The following is a 21,124-nucleotide window of genomic DNA, read 5'->3' as shown; positions in this document are numbered from 1 at the left end:
TGATGATTTATGAACTGAAAATTCACACTGGTAACTTAACTTTTATACAACATAAAAAAAAGTTAGGTTTAACTATGTTAGTAAAGCATATACTTGCACAGCAATCACCATATTCTTTCTTCCACACTACAGATTTTGGGGAATGTAAAAAACATCTTATTGGTAAGTAAATAAAAGTCAATCACAAGAAAAAGAGAGAGCACAGTAATGCAAAATTAAGCTAAACACTTTCCTAAATCAATTAAAAATGGATATGACTGGTTTTCCAACCGTTTTTGTAGTATCTGTTTGATTATTTACAAAATATCTGAATAAGAATGCAGAAATACTTTTTTTTAACTTCTTCAAACTTATTTCAAACCCAGTGTTGACATAAGAATTTGTACCACAAGAACTCACGTTTTTTGTGAAGAAAATGAATTACAGTCATGTTTGTATAAACATATTTATTTAATTTAAATTCCATTCCTATCCCTTCAAACATGGAATTGCACCAAATCTATAAAACACTGAACAATTACAAGCTTTTTTTTTTTTTTACAGTAGACTCATTTACAATGAACTTGCATTGCTGTATATAAATGGTTGCCATCATTGCTTTTGCTATTCTCATCCCCTGAAAGAACTATCTCACTAGAGTTCTTAGCATAATTGGCTTTGATGTACCTTTGCAGAAAGAACTAAAAAGTATTGAAAATTAACATTTTTTATTTAAGACACATGGGACTTTTTTACATTATTGTGAGTATATCTTCATACAGCAAGTAGAAATGCATTGTCATTGTAAATATAATAATAGCAAATAACTTTGGCACTCTGTGCTTTGAAAATAATTCATCCAATTAAAAATTATTTTTATATAACTTAAAAAATAAGTTATCAGAATACATCCCTATTATTACATTTTATGAAACTATGTTGACATTATATAGGTAACTTTATGTTGCTGATATAGGCTTAATTCAATTAAGAACTTGGAAATAATAGGTGGATTTCAAAGTTTAAGCTAACACTTTTTCCTTCCTTCCAAAGCAAGTAAATGGAGAGCTCCTTCTTTATTCAGTTCTGAATTCATGTGTGTCTTATCATAAATAAATCTATTCTTGATAAAGTTCTGCAACTGTAATGTAATCCCTTTTATGTTATCGCAGTGGTTGAACAATTTCTAAACCTGTCTGGAAGAAAACAGCCTGTAAAGGTAAGTCCACCAACTTGTGGGACTTTCTTAAGATTGCAGAATCGCTCCAGTAGCCTCTAATTATCAAATAGGAGTTAGCAATCCCAAGTTAAAAGATGTACATACACTACCCTTGTCACTTCCACAGATAGTCAGATAAAAAAGGTAATGAGACAAATATGCAGTACATCTTTTCCCCAGTAGTCAACAGATAATCTGACAAACAGTGAAAATGTCTATTTTGCCTTTAAATCCATGCCAGGCTTATTTTAATTTTGTATCTTTCAAAAGGAGAGATTTTTCCACTTAATGCACAACGTAAAGTACAGTACCTAAACGTTCCTTTTATTCTTAATATATATGAATGAAAACCAACTCATTTGTGAATATGAAAAAAAGGAATGACGTTATGGCAAATAACACTTCTAGTGTTTCTCAATTTTCATACTAAAATAAAAAAATGATATAATACAAGTAACCATAAAGGGCAAAAGGACTGGTTAAATATTGAAAACCTTTACCACTCAGTGCTAAAGATCTTTGAGGTCCAGCAGCATCAGTCCTTGCCTTTAAAGCTGTTCCATTTTGGTGTCTGAGGTTTTCAACTCATATGAACATAGTTTTTAGAGCTAATACAGTTCAATACATATGATTTAGGGAAAAAAAAAGGATGGTTTCAGGTGTGTATTGTGGAAAATATAGCAAGATCAAGTCCAGCAGGTTGAAAAACAGCGTGACATACATGTGTTCTTTTGCAAAATGAATGTGCCAAATGATTGTTTTGCATTGTTTACTCTTTGCACGAGTGTACCATGTTCATGTACAACACAAATATAACCACAGCAGTGGAACTGGTCACATGAGAGACCCAGGAATACAATGTTTGTACATTCTACAAGAAGAAAATGTATCCATAAGGAATGCGCAGGAAACCAGTGAAATAAACCAAGTATTTCATTCCACTGAAATATTATCACTACATATTCTTACTTCCAAACTGGACCAAGATGGAACACTGAGGTATATAGTTAGATGGTAGTCACCTTCTTAAAAAAACATCCTCATATCTGTCTTTAGTATGTGCTGGATTTTACTGATTCAGTTCTTTCTTTCCCTTATATTTACTGCTGTAAATTCAATGTGAATTTCCACTGTTGTGATAAAGATGGGCTGCAGACTTCCACTGTGAGGCCTCCATTTCGAGCATTTCTGCTGTCTAAACAAAGGTTGCTTCCCACGTGTCTCAGTTTAGAATTATTTTCTGTCTGCTCCCATTTCTGCAAAGAAAAAAAAATTGAAGAAATTTTTATTAAACATAACTGAAATCAAGAAATAAAAGAATACTTATTTATTTGTAAGCTTAATGTGAATTGAGAGCAAATGCAGAGTACTGTGACACGTTCTTAGGTAAAATGCAAATACAAATTTTACCGATAGATAGATAGATAGATAGATAGATAGATAGATAGATAGATAGATAGATAGATAGATAGATAGATAGATAGATAGATAGATAGATAGATAGATAGATAGATAGATAGATAGATAGATAGATAGATAGATTATTAATCCCAAGGGGAAATTCACATACTCCAGCAGCAGCATACTGATAAAAAAACAATATTAAATTAAAGAGTGATAAAAATGCAGGTATAACAGACAATAACTTTGTATAATGTTAACGTTTACCCCCCCCAGGTGGAATTGAAGAGTCGAATAGTGTGAGGGAGGAACGATCTCCTCAGTCAGCCAGTGCAGCAGGGCAGTGACAGCAGTCTGTCATTGAAGCTGCTCCTCTGTCCGGAGAGGATACTGTTCAGCGGATGCAGCGGATTCTCCATTGTTGACAGGAGCCTGCTCAGCACCCGTTGCTCTGCCACAGATGTCAAACTGTCCAGCTCCATGCCTACAATAGAGCCTGCTTTCCTCACCAGTTTGTCCAGGCGTGAGGCGTCCCTCTTCTTTATGCTGCCTCCCCAGCACACCACCGCTTAGAAGAGGGTGCTCGCCACAACCGTCTGATAGAACATCTGCAGCAACATCTTATTGCAGATGTTGAAGGATGCCAGCCTTCTAAGGAAGTATAGTCAGCTCTGTCCTCTCTTGCACAGAGCATCAGTATTGGCAGTCCAGTCCAATTTATCATCCAGCTGCACTCCCAGGTATTTATAGGCCTGTACCCTCTGCACACAGTCACCTCTGATGATCACGGGGTCCATGAGAGGCCTGGACCTCTTAAAATCCACCACCAGCTCCTTGGTTTTGCTGGCGTTCAGGTGTAGGTGATTTGAGTTGCATCATTTAACAAAGTCCTTGATTAGGTTCCTATACTCCAGGGTTCCCACTCTTTTTAACACTAGAATTACCAGAGCCTACGAAAAAACTCGTAAATCCGTCCCACCTTAAATCGCGTCTTAAATCCGTTTGCACCTCTCCGCCAGAGTCCTTTGTCATCTAAATGTGCTGATAAACAAAAGCCACTAGCAGCCAGCTATTCCATCCCCCCACCGACTTAGAATGAACTTCTCTCCTAGCTCAAGCCTTGCCTTGATTTGATTACCTGGGATTGAAGTGGAGTTTTACAGTGGAAATAATTCTAGCGTTATTTGGAATACACGCATTTCATGTGTGTTCCATTTCTATAGTAGGCTGTGCAAACACATTTTTAAAACAGAAACGTTTTTCATATTCTAATAGTAAATGACAAAATGTAGGCATAAACTACAGTATATAACGTATGAAGCCTGAAGTCCATATATCAAAGAAACACTTTCACAAAAGATACAAATAAGAGAACACGTGCGCCTTCATTCAAAAAATGTTAAAAAAAAAAAGCCGCGTTAGCATGCCACATTGACATTCTTACTACAACCGCCGCGGTGGCGTAATGGTATCAGCCCCTGACTGGGAATCAGAGGGTGGTGAGTTCGATCCCGCACGGCTCCACTTCGAGAAATGAGCTGCTCTTATTCTTACAATTTTAGAATAACAACATAAATTTGATTTCAGTCTGTAACAGCCGGTGTAACTTATGATACTGGTAAAGGTTAGCTTTTTTTTTTTTTTTTTTTTTTTTTTTTAATTCACTTTTCATTCTCGCAGTCGCATTCAGAATCAATCCATACAACCCCATCTGACACAGCTGGTTTCACATAAATAAAAGTGCACTTTTATTCAAGACTATAACCGAAGAATAAAGAAAGCAAGTTACAGTTGGTGGTTGATACAACAGCTTGCGTGGTGCAATGTTAAGAACTGCTGATTTCCGATCCGTGCTATATAAAATCATCACATTCAAATATTAACAGTTCCCACACACCCAAGGTCCGCCATTCCTACATTTACGACATGTGTACTTGTTGCAGTGTACACACCTCTCTGTGCTATGGTTCCTATTACAGTGAATGAGCACCTGACACTGTACTTTCTTCCCTGGGGGAAGCTGAGGTCTTAGAATGGAAGTTTGTTGATGGCTGTATCACCTTTTCTTTTTCCATTGCCTTTTCCTGTAAGAAGCGACGACGAAGTTCCTCTGCAAGGTGAGCCATGAACACTCTTCTTTTCTCAGCGGACCCCGTGCATGCCTTATACAGTACGTGTGCGTCCATCGCTGCTAGGTCAAGGATGTTGTAGAACACAGCAACCGGCCCCCTGCGTGTTCCTGTTCGCACTGAACAAGCACGCGCCTTCTGGTCCATGATGTCAACGCCACGCTGGGTAAAAAAGAAAGACAAATATATGTGACATTTTGAAGAAATCATTTTATCACCAGAATAGCACCAGAATACTTTGTCACACTAATATTTTTTTCATTAGCATACCTTCATGTGGTTGTAGTCTGTGACCGTGTTTGTTTTTTTTTTATTTTTATCTTGCCCAATCTCCACATCATGGTGCATTGTGCTGAGAATGCTGACAGACTTCATCTTTTTGGGCACATACACTGTCAGCATGGCACTGGGAGATCTAAACACCAGCGTGGAGAATTGTTCGTGTACTGAACTGACTTTAGCTGCAGGTGGAAGTTCCCGTCGCACTTTATTCATGGTGCCAAGCAGAGCTGTATTGCGGTGCAGCAGTCTATTAGCCAGCGAAAGTGACGTGAAGAAGTTGTCTGTTGTTACGATTCTGCCTTTTTGGATTGCGGCAGATTTGGAGACAAAGTACATGTGCAATGCCACTCCTTATTTAGGAAAAGATCCCAGTCGTCCCACGGGAGAAAGACTTTCCGAGTCTGTGGTCATAAAGCTTATGGAGCCATTTCTGGACAAAGGCAGAACCGTAACAACAGACAACTTCTTCACGTCACTTTCGCTGGCTAATAGACTGCTGCACCGCAATACAGCTCTGCTTGGCACCATGAATAAAGTGCGACGGGAACTTCCACCTGCAGCTAAAGTCAGTTCAGTACACGAACAATTCTCCACGCTGGTGTTTAGATCTCCCAGTGCCATGCTGACAGTGTATGTGCCCAAAAAGATGAAGTCTGTCTGCATTCTCAGCACAATGCACCATGATGTGGAGATTGGGCAAGATAAAAAAAAAAAAAAACCAAACACGGTCACAGACTACAACCACATGAAGGTATGCTAATGAAAAAAATATTAGTGTGACGAAGTATTCTGGTGCTCTTCTGGTGATAAAATGATTTCTTCAAAATGTCACATATATTTGTCTTTCTTTTTTCCCCAGCGTGGCGTTGACATAATGGACCAGAAGGCGCGTGCTTGTTCAGTGCGAACAGGAACACGCAGGTGGCCGGTTGCTGTGTTCTACAACATCCTTGACCTAGCAGCGATGAACGCACACGTACTGTATAAGGCATGCACGGGGTCTGCTGAGAAAAGAAGAGTGTTCATGGCTCACCTTGCAGGGGAACTTCGTCGTCGCTTCTTACAGGAAAAGGCGATGAAAAAAGAAAAGAAGATACAGCATCAACAAACTTCCGTTCTAAGACCTCAGCTTCCCCCAGGGAAGAAAGTACAGTGTCAGGTGCTCATTCACTGTAATAGGAACCATAGCACAGAGAGGTGTGTACACTGCAACAAGTACACATGTCGTAAATGTAGGAATGGCGGACCTTGGGTGTGTGGGAACTGTTAATATTTGAATGTGATGATTTTATATAGCACGGATCGGAAATCAGCAGTTCTTAACATTGCACCACGCAAGCTGTTGTATCAACCACCAACTGTAACTTGCTTTCTTTACTCTTCGGTTATAGTCTTGAATAAAAGTGCACTTTTATTTATGTGAAACCAGCTGTGTCAGATGGGGTTGTATGGATTGATTCTGAATGCGACTGTGAGAATGAAAAGTGAATTAAAAAAAAAAAAAAAAAAAAAAGCTAACCTTTACCAGTATCATAAGTTACACCGGCTGTTACAGACTGAAATCAAATTTATGTTGTTATTCTAAAATTGTAAGAATAAGAGCAGTTCATTTCTCGAAGTGGAGCCGTGCGGGATCGAACTCGCCACCCTCTGATTCCCAGTCAGGGGCTGATACCATTACGCCACCGCGGCGGTTGTAGTAAGAATGTCAATGTGGCATGCTAACGCGGCTTTTTTTTTAAAATTTTTTGAATGAAAGCGCACGTGTTCTCTTATTTGTACCTTTTGTGAAACTGTTTCTTTGATATATGGACTTCAGGCTTCATACGTTATATACTGTAGTTTATGCCTACATTTTGTCATTTACTATTAGAATATGAAAAACGTTTCTGTTTTAAAAATGTGTTTGCACAGCCTACTATAGAAATGGAACACACATGAAATGCGTGTATTCCAAATAACGCTAGAATTATTTCCACTGTAAAACTCCACTTCAATCCCAGGTAATCAAATCAAGGCAAGGCTTGAGCTAGGAGAGAAGTTCATTCTAAGTCGGTGGGGGGATGGAATAGCTGGCTGCTAGTAGCTTTTGTTTATCAGCACATTTAGATGACAAAGGACTCTGGCGGAGAGGTGCAAACGGATTTAAGACGCGATTTAAGGTGGGACGGATTTACGAGTTTTTTCGTAGGCTCTGGTAATTCTAGTGTTAAGGAATCATTTTCCAGGACATTTCCAGGAGCTTTTTCCGGAAATTCATGACAGGATCTGGTCATACAGTCATACACTTTAGTCGCAGGCTTAACGCCATTTTAATTTCTCTTTGATTATGCAGGGACTTAGTGTCACCGATATGCTAAATTACATAAAGGCAACACCAATTAATGCACTGATGTATAATGGAGTTGTTTGACCTCTTTTTGTTACACACTGTTTTAAACTGCAAAACTCTTTTAAAGAAATAAATACCTCTTGGATTGTGGAAAACTATCCAAACACTGACATATACTGAGCAATTCCATAATGTTCAGTATAGAGCTGTTGATCACACCATGAAATAGGCTACTATAGTGACCTAATTTCAGTAAAAGTTACTTGCATATTACATATTATGTCATTGTTTGTATCAAATACATTTATGTACAATGTTTGTATTAAACAAAACTGCATAAAGCCAGTTCATTGCCTATATCATGTGTATGATGCCTATAACACTTATATATGCAACAATTGGCACGCGACAAAACAAAGTCAGAGTTAACTTTCAACTGGTAGCTTTACTGGGAATACAGCAGCTGTAGAATTTGTATAAGTCAACGACAAAGATTATAACAAAGAACTTATCATTGTGGGAAAACATGCAAAATACATCCATTTTAAATCATGATAGCCTTGCCATCAATTCCTGAGTTGAAAACTTGGTTAAACTAGAAAGAATACTAGGAACAAAGGATAAGAGCCTGAACTCCAGTATATTGGGAAAAAAAAAACAATCTATAAGTCACTGTACTGTAACCTATGAAAAAGGCATCTGGTGTAGGCCTAGGTTTAGAAACAATGCTGGTGTTGCTCCTTGAGGTCTGATAAAACTGCATCCAGACCGATGACCTCTTTCTTTTTTTCAGCAACACTTTTACGATAGGCATTAGATTTTGTGAGCAGTGTAAAGTCCTGTTTTCTCTCAGCCTTCTCTGCCACTGCATCTGCTTCTTCTTGCATTGCCTCAATGCTAGTGATTATTTTCTGTCTCTTTGCTGCCACTTTTGTGATTTCAGAGCGGAGCTCTTCTCTTTGCTTGTCATTTTCAGTTTCCTTTTTCTTCTTTTTTTCATCATCAAGGTATTGGACATATCACATTCTGGCATTTCTGCAATGCTGCAAGAGGGGTTTTGGCAATACTCCATCAAATGAGCCACCAGTCAAAGAATCATTTATAAATATAATTGCCTATACATGTCTCAGTAGGTGGAGACATTGCGCAGCAGAGGCCACGACCTAGCTCAGCTGTCATCATATCTAGACTTACGAACAGCAAGCTGTTTCAAACAGAAAAATTAAAAAGCGAAAACAGAAAAAAAATTCCAGGACAAGAAAGATTATTTCCAGGACATTTGGCCATTTCGATCAGTTTCCAGGTCATTTCAATGACTGGAAAATAACCCTCAAAATTTTCAGGTTTTCCAGGACGTGTGGGAACCCTGATACTCCTCCTCCTCCTGCCCACTCCTGATGTAGCCCACGATAGCAGTGTCATCAGTGAACTTTTGCACGTGGCAGGACTCCGAGTTGTATTGGAAGTCCAATATATATAGGCTGAACAGTACCAGAGAAAGTACAATCCCCTGCAGCGGTCCTGTGCTGCTGACCATAATGTCAGACCTGCAGTTCCCAAGATGCACATACTGAGGTCTGTCTGTAAGATAGTCCACGATCCATGCCACCACGTATGAATCTACTCCCATCTCTGTCAGCTTGTCCCTAAGGAGCAGAGGCTGGATGGTGTTGAAGGCGCTAGAGAAGTCCAGAAACATAATTCTTACAGCACCACTGCCTCTGTCCAAGTGGGAGAGGGATCAGTGTAGCATATAGATGATGGCATCCTCCGCTCCCACCTTCTCCTGGTATACAAACTGCAGAGGGTCGAGGGCGTGGTGGACCCGTGGCCTCAGGTGGTGAAGCAGCAGCTCCATGGTCTTCATCACATGTGACGTCAGGGCGACAGGTTGGAAGTCATTCAGCTCACTAGGACGTGAAACCTTTGGGACTGGGGTGATACAAGATGTTTTCCAAAGCCTCAGGACTCTCCCCTGTTCCAGGCTCAGGTTGAAGATGCGCTGTAGAGGACTCCCTAGCTCCAGCGCACAGGCCTTCAGCAGTCGGGGCAATACTCCATCTGGACCCACTGCTTTGCTGGCACGAAGTCACCTCAGCTCTCTGCTTACCTGGGCTGCTGTAATTGTGGGTGGGGGGAAACTCTCTCCTATGCTGGTATGAGCAGAAGGATGGGTGGAGGGTGCAGTACTCAGAGGTGAGAGTGGGTTAGGTTGGTCAAACCTGTTAAAGAAGTTGTTCATCAGGTTTGCTCTCTCCACGTCTCTCTTGATGGTGGCACCCCGCTTCGAGCTGCAGCCAGTGATGATCTTCATCCCATCCTACACTTCTTTCATGCTGTTATTCTGTAACTTCTGCTCCAGCTTTGTCCTGTACTGCTCCTTTGCTGCCCTGAGCTGGACTCGGAGTTCCTTCTGCACGCGCTTGAGCTCATGCTGATGACCGCCTTTAAAAGCCCTTTTCTTCTGGTTCTAAAGGCCCTTGATGTCACTTGTAGTCCATGACTTATTGTTAGCATAGCAGCGTACTGTTCTTACTGGATAAGTATATTTTATATTATATATATTTACACAGTGCATCTGGAAAGTATTCACAGCGCATCACTTTTTCCACATTTTGTTATGTTACAGCCTTATTCCAAAATGGATTAAATTCATTTTTTTCCTCAGAATTCTACACACAACACCCCATAATGACAACGTGAAAAAAGTTTACTTGAGGTTTTTGCAAATTTATTAAAAATAAAAAAAACTGAGAAATCACATGTACATAAGTATTCACAGCCTTTGCTCAATACTTTGTCGATGCACCTTTGGCAGCAATTACAGCCTCAAGTCTTTTTGAATATGATGCCACAAGCTTGGCACACCTATCCTTGGCCAGTTCCGCCCATTCCTCTTTGCAGCACCTCTCAAGCTCCATCAGGTTGGATGGGAAGCGTCGGTGCACAGCCATTTTAAGATCTCTCCAGAGATGTTCAATCGGATTCAAGTTTGGGCTCTGGCTGGGCCACTCAAGGACATTCACAGAGTTGTCCTAAAGCCACTCCTTTGATATCTTGGTTGTGTGCTTAGGGTCGTTGTCCTGCTGAAAGATGAACCGTCGCCCCAGTCTGAGGTCAAGAGCGCTCTGGAGCAGGTTTTCATCCAGGATGTCTCTGTACATTGCTGCAGTCATCTTTCCCTTTATCCTGACTAGTCTCCCAGTTCCTGCCACTGAAAAACATCCCCACAGCATGATGCTGCCACCACCATGCTTCACTGTAGGGATGGTATTGGCCTGGTGATGAGCGGTGCCTGGTTTCCTCCAAATGTGACGCCTGGCATTCACACCAAAGAGTTCAATCTTTGTCTCATCAGACCAGAGAATTTTCTTTCTCATGGTCTGAGAGTCCTTCAGGTTCCTTTTGGCAAACTCCAGGTGGGCTGCCATGTGCCTTTTACTAAGGAGTGGCTTCCGTCTGGCCACTCTACCATACAGGCCCGATTGGTGGATTGCTGCAGAGATGGTTGTCCTCCTGGAAGGTTCTCCTCTCTCCACAGAGGACCTCTGGAGCTCTGATAGAGTGACCATCGGGTTCTTGGTCACCTCTCTGACTAAGGTCCTTCTCCCCCGATCGCTCAGTTTAGATGGCCGGCCAGCTCTAGGAAGAGTCCTGGTGGTTTTGAACTTCTTCCACTTACAGATGATGGAGGCCACTGTGCTCATTGGGACCTTCAAAGAAGCAGAAATTTTTCTGTAACCTTCCCCAGATTTGTGCCTCGAGACAATCCTGTCTCAGAGGTCTACAGACAATTCCTTTGACTTCATGCTTGGTTTGTGCTCTGACATGAACTGTCAACTGTGGGACCTTATGTAGACAGGTGTGTGCCTTTCCAAATCATGTCCAATCAACTGAATTTACCACAGGTGGACTCCAATTAAGCTGCAGAAACATCTCAAGGATGATCAGGGGAAACAGGATGCACCTGAGCTCAATTTTGAGCTTCATGGCAAAGGCTGTGAATACTTATGTACATGTGCTTTCTTAATTTTTTTATTTTTAATAAATTTGCAAAAATCTCAAGTAAACTTTTTTCACATTGTCATTATAGGGTGTTGTGTGTAGAATTCTGAGGAAAAAAATGAATTTAATCCATTTTGGAATAAGGCTGTAACATAACAAAATGTGGAAAAAGTGATGCGCTGTGAATACTTTCCGGATGCACTGTATATAGTAACAACGCATACAAGATACAGATTTATTTAAACAAACAGGAAAACAAAGTAGTTTGAAACTGACTAACATAGTGAAGCACAGCAATTTCAGTCCTTTAATTTAGTCTTCAACTTTGGTCATATTCATTTTTATGTACTGAGTGTTGGACCAAATCATGATGCCCAATAATGATTCCAACACAACAGCATATTGTATAATTGGACATATGCCACTTAGTAATTGCTTCAGTTAACACACCGGAGAAAACACAAAGCTCAACAAATGAAATATAATGCAGTAAAATGCCTAGCAGCACTATGTCTGCCTAACTTTACAGGTGAAGGCTCTCTACTTACAAATGTGGGTTGCTGGCACTTTGTTCCTTACAGCTCTCAAGTGTTAACTGTTAATTTTCCGGCATCAAATGACACTAAGGAAAGTATGACTTCTGGATTTTAAGCACAATGTTTGGTTTCAGAATATAAAAAAAAATCTGTTTTTATTTCAATGGCATTACTCTGCAACTTAACCTATATATAAAAGCAAAGAAGTCTGTATGACTTACATTCTATATTAAGTAAAGAAAGACCCAGAAAGAGAGATTCCAACCAGTGGTTTTCACTTGTCATTCCTATTTGTCCAACAGCTGTGAGGTTTCTTTTCACTTCTAAGTCTCTTGTCCATTAGAAACTGCAAAACTAAACAGTCTCCGGTGAAAAGTATATGATCTTAACAACTTGTGCTTTTGTACCATTTGTCTCAAAATCCAGGTAGCCTTGGAAAGTAGATGTAGAATAAATGTGCATCCTTACTTGACAGTGCTCTTTTTATCACAGTTTTCAAATCATTTACCAAAAACCTGGCACTCATTCGGTCAGTTACTCCTAAGCTAAAAGCTTTATCTCTCTGATCCGGTGTACTTGTTTATAGTTCCTCACTGCACTATCACTAAGACACCAAGATACTCACAAATCCAATAAATGTCCACCACAGGTACCTTGTCAAACTTTACTTTATGATTCTTACTAACAAAGCACATAATCTTCACAACTTGCTGCTGCGAAAAAAGAAACTAGTGAGCACTGAATTGATCAAAAGTGTTACTAATGAAAGAAAGCTCATGAAGCTTTTATCTGAACCATTTCAATTGCCTTTCATTTCCACATATGGTTGAATTGTGTCTGATGTGTTCATTGTACAGAATGAAGCTCAGAGCTCAAACTGTTAAATGATATACAATATGTTCTCCTATTTCTTATGTCAGTATTTGATACACTGCACTCAATAGCATTATTACGTTTATGACCTAACCAGGTGTACTTGTTTGTATACTTAATAAATAGACTTGCTTAGAAAGAGGTAGATGCTTTGTCAGTAATAAGGTCTGAGCTTTCTGAACTACTTCTACCCAATAACAATGGCAAACACTGAGGCTTGATAACAGCCTGCTCAAAATACAGAAAACTGTCTGGCACTGGCATTCAGTTGTGTACATGCTACAGTTCTGACAAGAAGTCTGAAAGCATCAACTGTCCATTGAATACTGCACCTGGGGTAATGTCCAATTCAGGCAACAAATCAGCCAGTTACTCCAATCTAAAGGCCTGGAGACAATTATGCAAATAAAAAGCCAAAAAGATAAGCCCCACAAAACAATTTATTATAACTAGTTAGACCAAAACTAAACTTTAGAGTTTGCATTGGCTTGCTGATTGTGTAGTAATGAAGGTTAAGTAAAGTTAAAAGCACATACTGTGCCTTGTTAGCTGTAAGCAGATATTAAGAAACAACCACAAACAAGAGAGTACTGAAGAAGCAGATGTATACCAGAATAGCAGCATATGTAGGTTACACAGAAACTTTAGGACAATGAGGATTTATGAAGGGTACATAAACACAACATATCCAGTAGCTAACCAAGGGAATTAGAGCCTACAGACATCTAGAAAAGTGAGAGCTTCAAGCAAGTGAAAACCAGATTCTTCAAAACAAATACAATTTTTTTTTTCTGTTTTGCAATACACTTGCTACAAAGTTTGTTTATTTCAATTTAACTGCCTTGGCGTTAACCACGAGAGTGACTTGGGCTCTGAATTCTATGCAATCAAGTTTCACCAGAAGTCAACACTCAGGACAGTATTATGCTGCCATCTACAGGATGGAAATAGCATCAAACTGCAAAAAATTCATACCACTCTAAGGCAGATCGAAGAAAAAAAATAAATAAATGAAAATACAACCTTTTTCTTGCAATTTCATTTTTAAAGTGTGCATGTGAAAATACCTGCCATACACCGTAATCTATACCTCGATACTCAAACTGTACTCATTTCATATAGTGTACCATTAAAAAATATTGAATACTACATTTTCAATTATGGTAGCAAGGTTCTTAGAAAAGCATAGAACACAATACCTTACTGCTCACACTACTGAAATGAGTTAACATGCTGTGATGCAAAAATGCTACAAACCCCCCCACACAAGCGCAGACTGTGTATGACAATGGCAGACAGAAAACATAGCGCTGTATGCTGCTACTTTTCACAAATGGAAAAGAATACAGTCGTCCGATACAATATTAATGAGAAGAAGGACTAGTACAGTGGCAAAACAAGCAGCCCGTTTAAAAAACACACATGCTGACCAACAGAAAGACGTTTGTAAAACATCAAAAAGATGCAAGCCTGAAGCGCAGTGATTTAGCTACAATTAGTGCCAGATAAGGGACGCTGCAGAAGAGTTTTCAAAGAAGCACGAGACATTATCTAGGTAATCACTGCTAGCAGGATTATGTAGAAGGGGTTTACTGAAGAGTGAAAATGTTTTCTATTTACATAGGCAAATTAATTCTCTGAAGTTGCCTTTATAGTGTAGAATCAGCACCAAACGCCACAACGGATCAATTCTCTGCTCTTTACATAGCTCTTTGAGGTGACTCGATATCCTTAACACTAGAATCCCTTAAGCCTACGAAAAAGGTTGTAATCCCAAGCCACTTTAAATTCCTTTGGACCTCATCCTCAGCGTCTTTGTTTTGCAAATGTGTTGATCGGCATTGGCAGCCTACTCAATTATCTCCCCGTGGAGGCAGCTAAAGTCAACTCAGACACTGAAGTCTCTTTACCTGGCAGTGTGAAAATTGAAGTTGCTGATGTTACATTTCTGGATCAAGTGATTTATAAACTACTTTACTTTAAACCAAATACTTCAGGTTATTTATGAAACTTCAAAATGCAGCTTCCTTTCTGCACTTTATCACTTCATACAAAAAAAGACTTCCATTAATTATACCTTCTATACAGAACAAAATCAAAATTGCAATTTTACTGTATACTTCATCAACAAAGATTTCACATAAAACATTAATTGACATAATAGTGTACAATTTTGGAGTAAATATTTAGGTATTCCTGCACATACATATATTACTCCTTCTATTTCAGGTCAACAAAAACAATAGGACAAATGGCTGTCAGGTATTTCAGATAAGAGGCTAAGTAATGTAGACAGCTTGACAGAGTGCTAGGTTTGGGCACAAATTAAAGCTGATTCCTTACTTAGCAAATACTTAAAGCGCACAAACCTATTGATATCCCATAATTCTACATGCAACATTTTTATTTATGCATGTTACATTGCATTCTTTGTGAACAATGTATCAAATGATATATCTTGTCATAATAGTTCATTTAAGATTTTTGAAAGCTTTAATTTATATAATTTAGTTGCTATAAGCCCACCTTCATTAATCTTTAATCAATCATTAATGAGATATAATGCTCTGACAAATGTATTCATATTTTCTCAGTGACAATGAGTGCATATAAGCTCACATTCAAAGTCATTTGTAAGTTTATAGTTTTAATAGTGCTGTTACATGCAGTTAACATACAGTAACTTAACACTACAATTACCAAAGCCTACGGAAAAACTCATAATTCCAGCCCACCTTATATCCCTTTGCACCTCTCTGTCAACATCTTTTGTCTTGTAAATGTGTCGATCAACACAAGCAGCAAGCCGCCTGCTATACCATCCCCCCACCGCTGAAAAAAGTTCTCCCAGCTCAAGCCTTGGTTATTTTTGAGTGAAGTGCTGGAGTTTTAGAATCATTTTTATCAAGTTTTAGAGGGTAAATAATATATCGTTATTTGGAACACATGGAATTCATGTGTGTTCTGTGTCTACAACAATCTATGTAAACACATTGTTAAAACAGAAACATTTTTCATGTTTTAGTAATAAATGACAAAATGTAGACATAAAGTGTATAATGTGTGAAGCCTGAAGTCCAAATATCAAATAAACATTTTCACAAAAGGCACAAGTACAACAAAACAATGTGCTTTTATTCAAGAATATAACTGCAGAAAAAGAACTCACATTAGGGTGCGACATTGACATGCCCTTTATACAACTGCTTTCGTGGCGCAGTGAAAAGAACTGCTGACTGGTAATCAAAAGGTCGCTGGTTTGATCCTAGACGCCTCCATTTTGAGTAGTGAGATGCTCTTATTGTTAATATTATACAATAAAAACATACATTTGATTGGCGTCTATAACAGCCAGTGTAAATTTATGGTACTTGTAAAAGTTAGCTTTTTTTCATTTTTATTCTGTCAGTCATGTTCATGCTCTCTTTCCTAAACTCCCCGAAATGATCTGAGCCTAACAAACAGCATCAGCATAAATTTAGACCCGATCTGACACTGTTAGTTTTCAAATAATATTGCATTAGTGTGACAATGTTTTCTGATTGATACTATTCAGGTCATAAAATGATTTCTTCAAAATGTCACATATATTTGTCTTTCTTTTTTCCCCAGTGCTGTCTTGACATCACGGACCAGAAGGCATGAGCTTATTCAGTACAAGCAGGAACACATATGTGGCCAGTTGCTGTGTGATACAACGTGTTTAACCTGGCAGTACGTGTACGTGTACTGTATGAGGCATGCATGGGGTCCACTGAGAAAAGAAGAGTGTTCTTTGCTCACCTTGTAGAGGAACTCTGTTATTGCTTCTTACAAGAAAAGGCGATAGAAAAAGAAAAAGAGGATGCAACGTCGACAAGCTTCTGTTCCAAGACCATCGCTTCCCCCAGGAAAGCAAACTCAGTCAGTGTCAGGTGCCCCTTCAATGTAATAGGAACCACAGCATAGAGAGAAGTGTGTACAATGCAACAGGTACACATGTTGTAAATGTAGGAAGGATGATCCTTGGGAATGTGGGAACTGTTAATATTTGAATTTGATGATTGCATATAGTGCAAAACTGACCTCTCTGTACTATTCTTTCCTCTGCATGTCCTGGAGTACAAAAGAAACACCCCCATGCACCAAAATGTGGAGACTTGGGAAGATTGGGGGGAAAAAAAAAAAAAAAAAACACGGTCACTGATTACAACCTCAAAAAGGTATGCGAATGAATATGAATAATATGAATAATCAGTGCCACAATGTTTTTTGAAATGTACTTTACAGGTCATAAAATGAGTAATTCCAAATATCATATATACTTATGTCTCTGTTTTTTTTGTCAGTGCAGCTTTCACATCATGGACCATAAGGTGCATACTAATTCAGTGTGAACAAACCAATAAAACTGAATAAAAAAATTCAAGTGACAATGAGATAGACCAAGAAGGCATGATCCACCAGCATTTGTGTGTCAGCTTTTATCCCTCCAGATCAGAGAATTTCCAGTTCTCTCAAAACACCACTCACATCTACAGTTATTCCCACTTTCAAATAAAAACAGCGTCAAATCTGGGGTTGTGGGTGGTAAGGGGGTTTTGGGTTTGTATTGTGATCGTGACAGAGAAGTAAAAAAAAAAAAAAAACAAATCTTTACAGTACTATAAATTTACACCAGCTGTTACAGACCCAAATCAAATGTATGTTTTTATTGTATAGTATTAATAATAAGAGCAGCTCACTACTACTCAAAACGGTAAATTTGTGAGGCAGCCAGAATCAAACCGGCAGCCTCTTGATTACAAATCAGCAGTTCTTACCCGCTGCATCATGGAAGCTGTCGTATTAGATTTGCACCTTTTGTGAAAGTGTTTATTTGATATTTGGACTTCAGGCTTCACACATTATACAGTTCATGAAAAATGTTTCTGTTTTAACAATGTGTTTACATAGATTGTTGTAGACACAGAACACAAATGAAATGCATGTGTTCCAAATAACGATATATTATTTACCCTCTAAAACACCAGCACTTCACTCCAAGATAATCAAGGCTTGAGCTGGGAGAACTTTTGCCTTTTCTGCGTTGGTGGGGGGGAATGGTATAGCAGGCTACTTGCTGCTTGAGTTGATCGACACATTTACAAGAGAAAAGACGCTGACGGAAGAGGTGCAAAGGGATTTAAGGTCAGCTGGAATTACGAGTTTTTTCGTAGGCTTTGTAAATTCTAGTGTTAAATTCTAAAATGCATGGACTTCATTTAGAAATGTATTTTTATATACAAAGTGCACAAGGCAAATCAAATTAATTTATCACAGCATCTGGCATTGTCAAAAGGGACAAAGCAACTTCTTTACAGATTATTTATACTAAAAGGGTTATTCAGAGTTATGAATTTTCTATCACTTTTAAATCAGAGGTTATGCTTTGTTTAATGTATTTTTATTGGTATTTACCACTTCTTTTGAACCTCTCAATATGACATTTGTTCACATGGAACTTTCATCTGCATTAATGACATTGCACTGCATCTGCTACAGGTGTGGAAGGACTGTTGTAATAAAGCAGTATAATTTCATTTTTTTGATGTAAAACATAGATAACATTTTGCTAGAAACGTGTTTACAGCTTTTGCACCTTACAGGATTCTTGTAAAGCAGTTATATAATTTAACTCTTTTATGTAAGGAAAATTGTCTATTAGGATGTATCAACTCTTTGACGTATCAATGTTTATTTAAAGAGTCTTTCAAACAACTTCAGGAATGTGACAGCAATATAATTCTAACAGTTTGATGTACAAATACATCTATACAAGATGTTCTTTAAATATTCTCTGTTCAGATAGGCATTTCTGAGTCAAATCAGACAGTGCATCATGTCAACTTTGCAAATAAAATCTTGGTCCAAGAGGGTGTTGTAATCTTTTCCTTAAAAAGAATGTCAAAATCCCTACTTTACTGGGTATTCTAAACTGTCAAAAATGCTCACAAGAGGCTGTTCTTTCTGAGACACTTGACGTTTACAGAGTCATAGATATCAATGACCATTTTCTCTGAGTCTGTCATTGAAAATGTTTTGAACTTCTCCATCATGGCTTAACTTGGCAATATCTATAACATGGTGAGAGTGGGATGCACTCCAAAATCAGTGGTTGCCAGCTCTTTCATTCTAGTTTTTCAGACTAAAAAATGATTACAGATCTTATCTAACTCGTTTATCCCACCTTCCCTCTGTTCTCTCTACAGCTGTCTGGAAAATGGTTTAGATCAGTCAAAACCAGGAATACCAGACCTACCAACATGAACTCAAGATATAGGATCTTTGTATTGCTGTGTTAGTTTTCAGGTGCTTTTTATGTTTAGGTGCAGTCTGCTCATTTAATAGTAGCACTATGTAACTACTGTGTTTGTAAGTAACTAATCGTCCATTACTGTTGAACAGCTCTACAGGATCAACAAAAATGAAATTTTATTTTTTTCATGTGATATGATGACCACAAAAGAATATTTTATTGTAAAACTCACTTGTCTGCTGTCATTTTCACGGCATCCTTGGAGTTTAATTTGAGAGCCAGCTGCTCGGTCTACAACAGTCAAACAAAGATCCATATGTTTCACTGATTTATCCTTTGTCAAAGCCCACTCCTGGAAAAAAAAATAGTACAAGGGAAATAATACACAGAGACAGTAAAATAGCAGATGATCTAAACTCACATTTTTCTCTCATAAGTGATTTAGAAAATGTAGAGGGATAAGTACTGTTTGGATTAAATAGACAGAAATAAAACAAATCATCAGAACCATATAATATATAACCTTGACTTCTTTAGGAGGTAAACAAGTTCATATATAAATCCTTGACATACATTTTTAGGAAGTCATTGCGCACTAGGGAAATTCTGAAGGACCGGAAGATGGTACAGATAATCCTGTTATATAAAAAGGGTGATCAGGCAGATCCAAGCACCTTTAGGCCAGTAAGCTTAACATGCATCACAGGTAGATTAAAGGAAGGAAATATTAAGCAGGGCGGCACGGTGGCGCAGTGGTAGCGCTGTTGCCTCGCAGTTAGGAGACCTGGGTTCGCTTCCCGGGTCCTCTCTGCGTGGAGTTTGCATGTTCTCCCCGTGTCTGCGTGGGTTTCCTCTGGGTACTCCAGTTTCCTCCCACTGTCCAAAGACACGCTGGTTGGGTGCATTGGTGATTCTAAATTATCCCTAGTGTGTGCTTGGTGTGTAGGTGTGTGTCCTGCGGTGGGTTGGCACCCTGCCCGGGATTGGTTCCTGCCTTGTGCCCTGTGTTGGCTGGGATTGGCTCCAGCAGACCCCCCGTGACCCTGTAGTTAGGACATAGCAGGTTAGATAATGGATGGATGGATATTTTTCTTTGCATTTTGTTTTAACATGAAAGTCCCCCTATTACCACTACAAGCGATGCCACTGAACACTGGTATCTGGTGTGAATTGCTGTCTCTCTTCTCCAACACATACTTGACCATACTGATATATTCTTTTTATTTTGGAAAAACCCAATCTAACCACCTTAATCAAGATTATTGTATACTGATATCAAAATGTGAATTGCTGTCTCTCTCGCTCTCTTCTCCTCCAGATAATAATACAGTAATCACTATTTTTTTCTTTTTATTAAATTAAGAAGTATATAAAGTCAACTGAAAAAGTGTGACAATATTTTCACAAAGCTTAGAATACAAAGTACACCACCAGCATCAATGTCATGTGTAAACCATATGAGACGGCACATTGTGCATAAAGCAAGCTGCCAATGACACGGCTTGAATTCTGGGCTTTCACAGACCTGATGGTGTATGCAAATGCGTGAATGAAACATGGGCTTTCAGAAGGAGTGATGCACTGTGGTATTTGGCGCCTTTTAGAAATAAAAACTGAAAACATTGTGACTGACCTGCATTTTCTCGTGGATCACTCTGTCCATAAAGTTTCATATGGCACATTCTCCTTTCCTCACGTCAAATTGATGCTGGCAAGTGTGCAAAATATTAAAATGCAATTTCTACTGAGTTTTTTTTTATATGTACTAGGGGGCTGTGCCCCCTGCTCGCCTCGTGAGCCCACAACGGCAGCTGTGTCTGCCGAAAGCCACTTCGTGTCTCTGCTGCTCGCGTTGTAAAGAGGGTATGCACGCTTTGGAGATGCAGATGGATCACCTACTTCCTTACTGCTCCTCCTGCCGTGCTCCGTGTTCTGCTTCTCTGCTTCTCGCGCTGTGCGTCAATCATTTCAAAGCCTGTATAGCAACTGCCCTTGCTTCGCTCGCGTAACACCAACCCCCATCCCAAAGGGTGCGCTAAGCACATGCCACTTTGTGTCTCTGTCACTCGCATTTTGAATGTGGGGGGTTGG

The 21,124-nt window shown here is 39.0% G+C and overlaps 1 protein-coding gene across 1 annotated transcript in view; it reads right to left on the bottom strand.

The window, feature by feature from the left end:
- Positions 1-431: 431 nt before the first annotated feature.
- The window catches only part of galnt2 (UDP-N-acetyl-alpha-D-galactosamine:polypeptide N-acetylgalactosaminyltransferase 2), a 324,782-nt gene continuing 304,089 nt past the window's right edge, over positions 432-21,124 (bottom strand). Inside the window, exons 15-16 of the mRNA XM_028797339.2 lie at positions 19,266-19,385; positions 432-2,454 (exon numbers count right to left, since the gene is read on the bottom strand). Of these exons, the coding sequence (XP_028653172.1) occupies positions 2,299-2,454; positions 19,266-19,385 (276 nt within the window). The 3' untranslated portion in view covers positions 432-2,298. The remainder of the gene's footprint in view (positions 2,455-19,265; positions 19,386-21,124) is intronic.

The sequence above is a fragment of the Erpetoichthys calabaricus genome, chromosome 3, assembly GCF_900747795.2.
Source record: "Erpetoichthys calabaricus chromosome 3, fErpCal1.3, whole genome shotgun sequence".
Taxonomy (NCBI): domain Eukaryota; kingdom Metazoa; phylum Chordata; class Cladistia; order Polypteriformes; family Polypteridae; genus Erpetoichthys; species Erpetoichthys calabaricus.
Note: the sequence above shows the minus strand (reverse complement) of the source record. Positions and strands in the feature narration are given on the sequence as shown.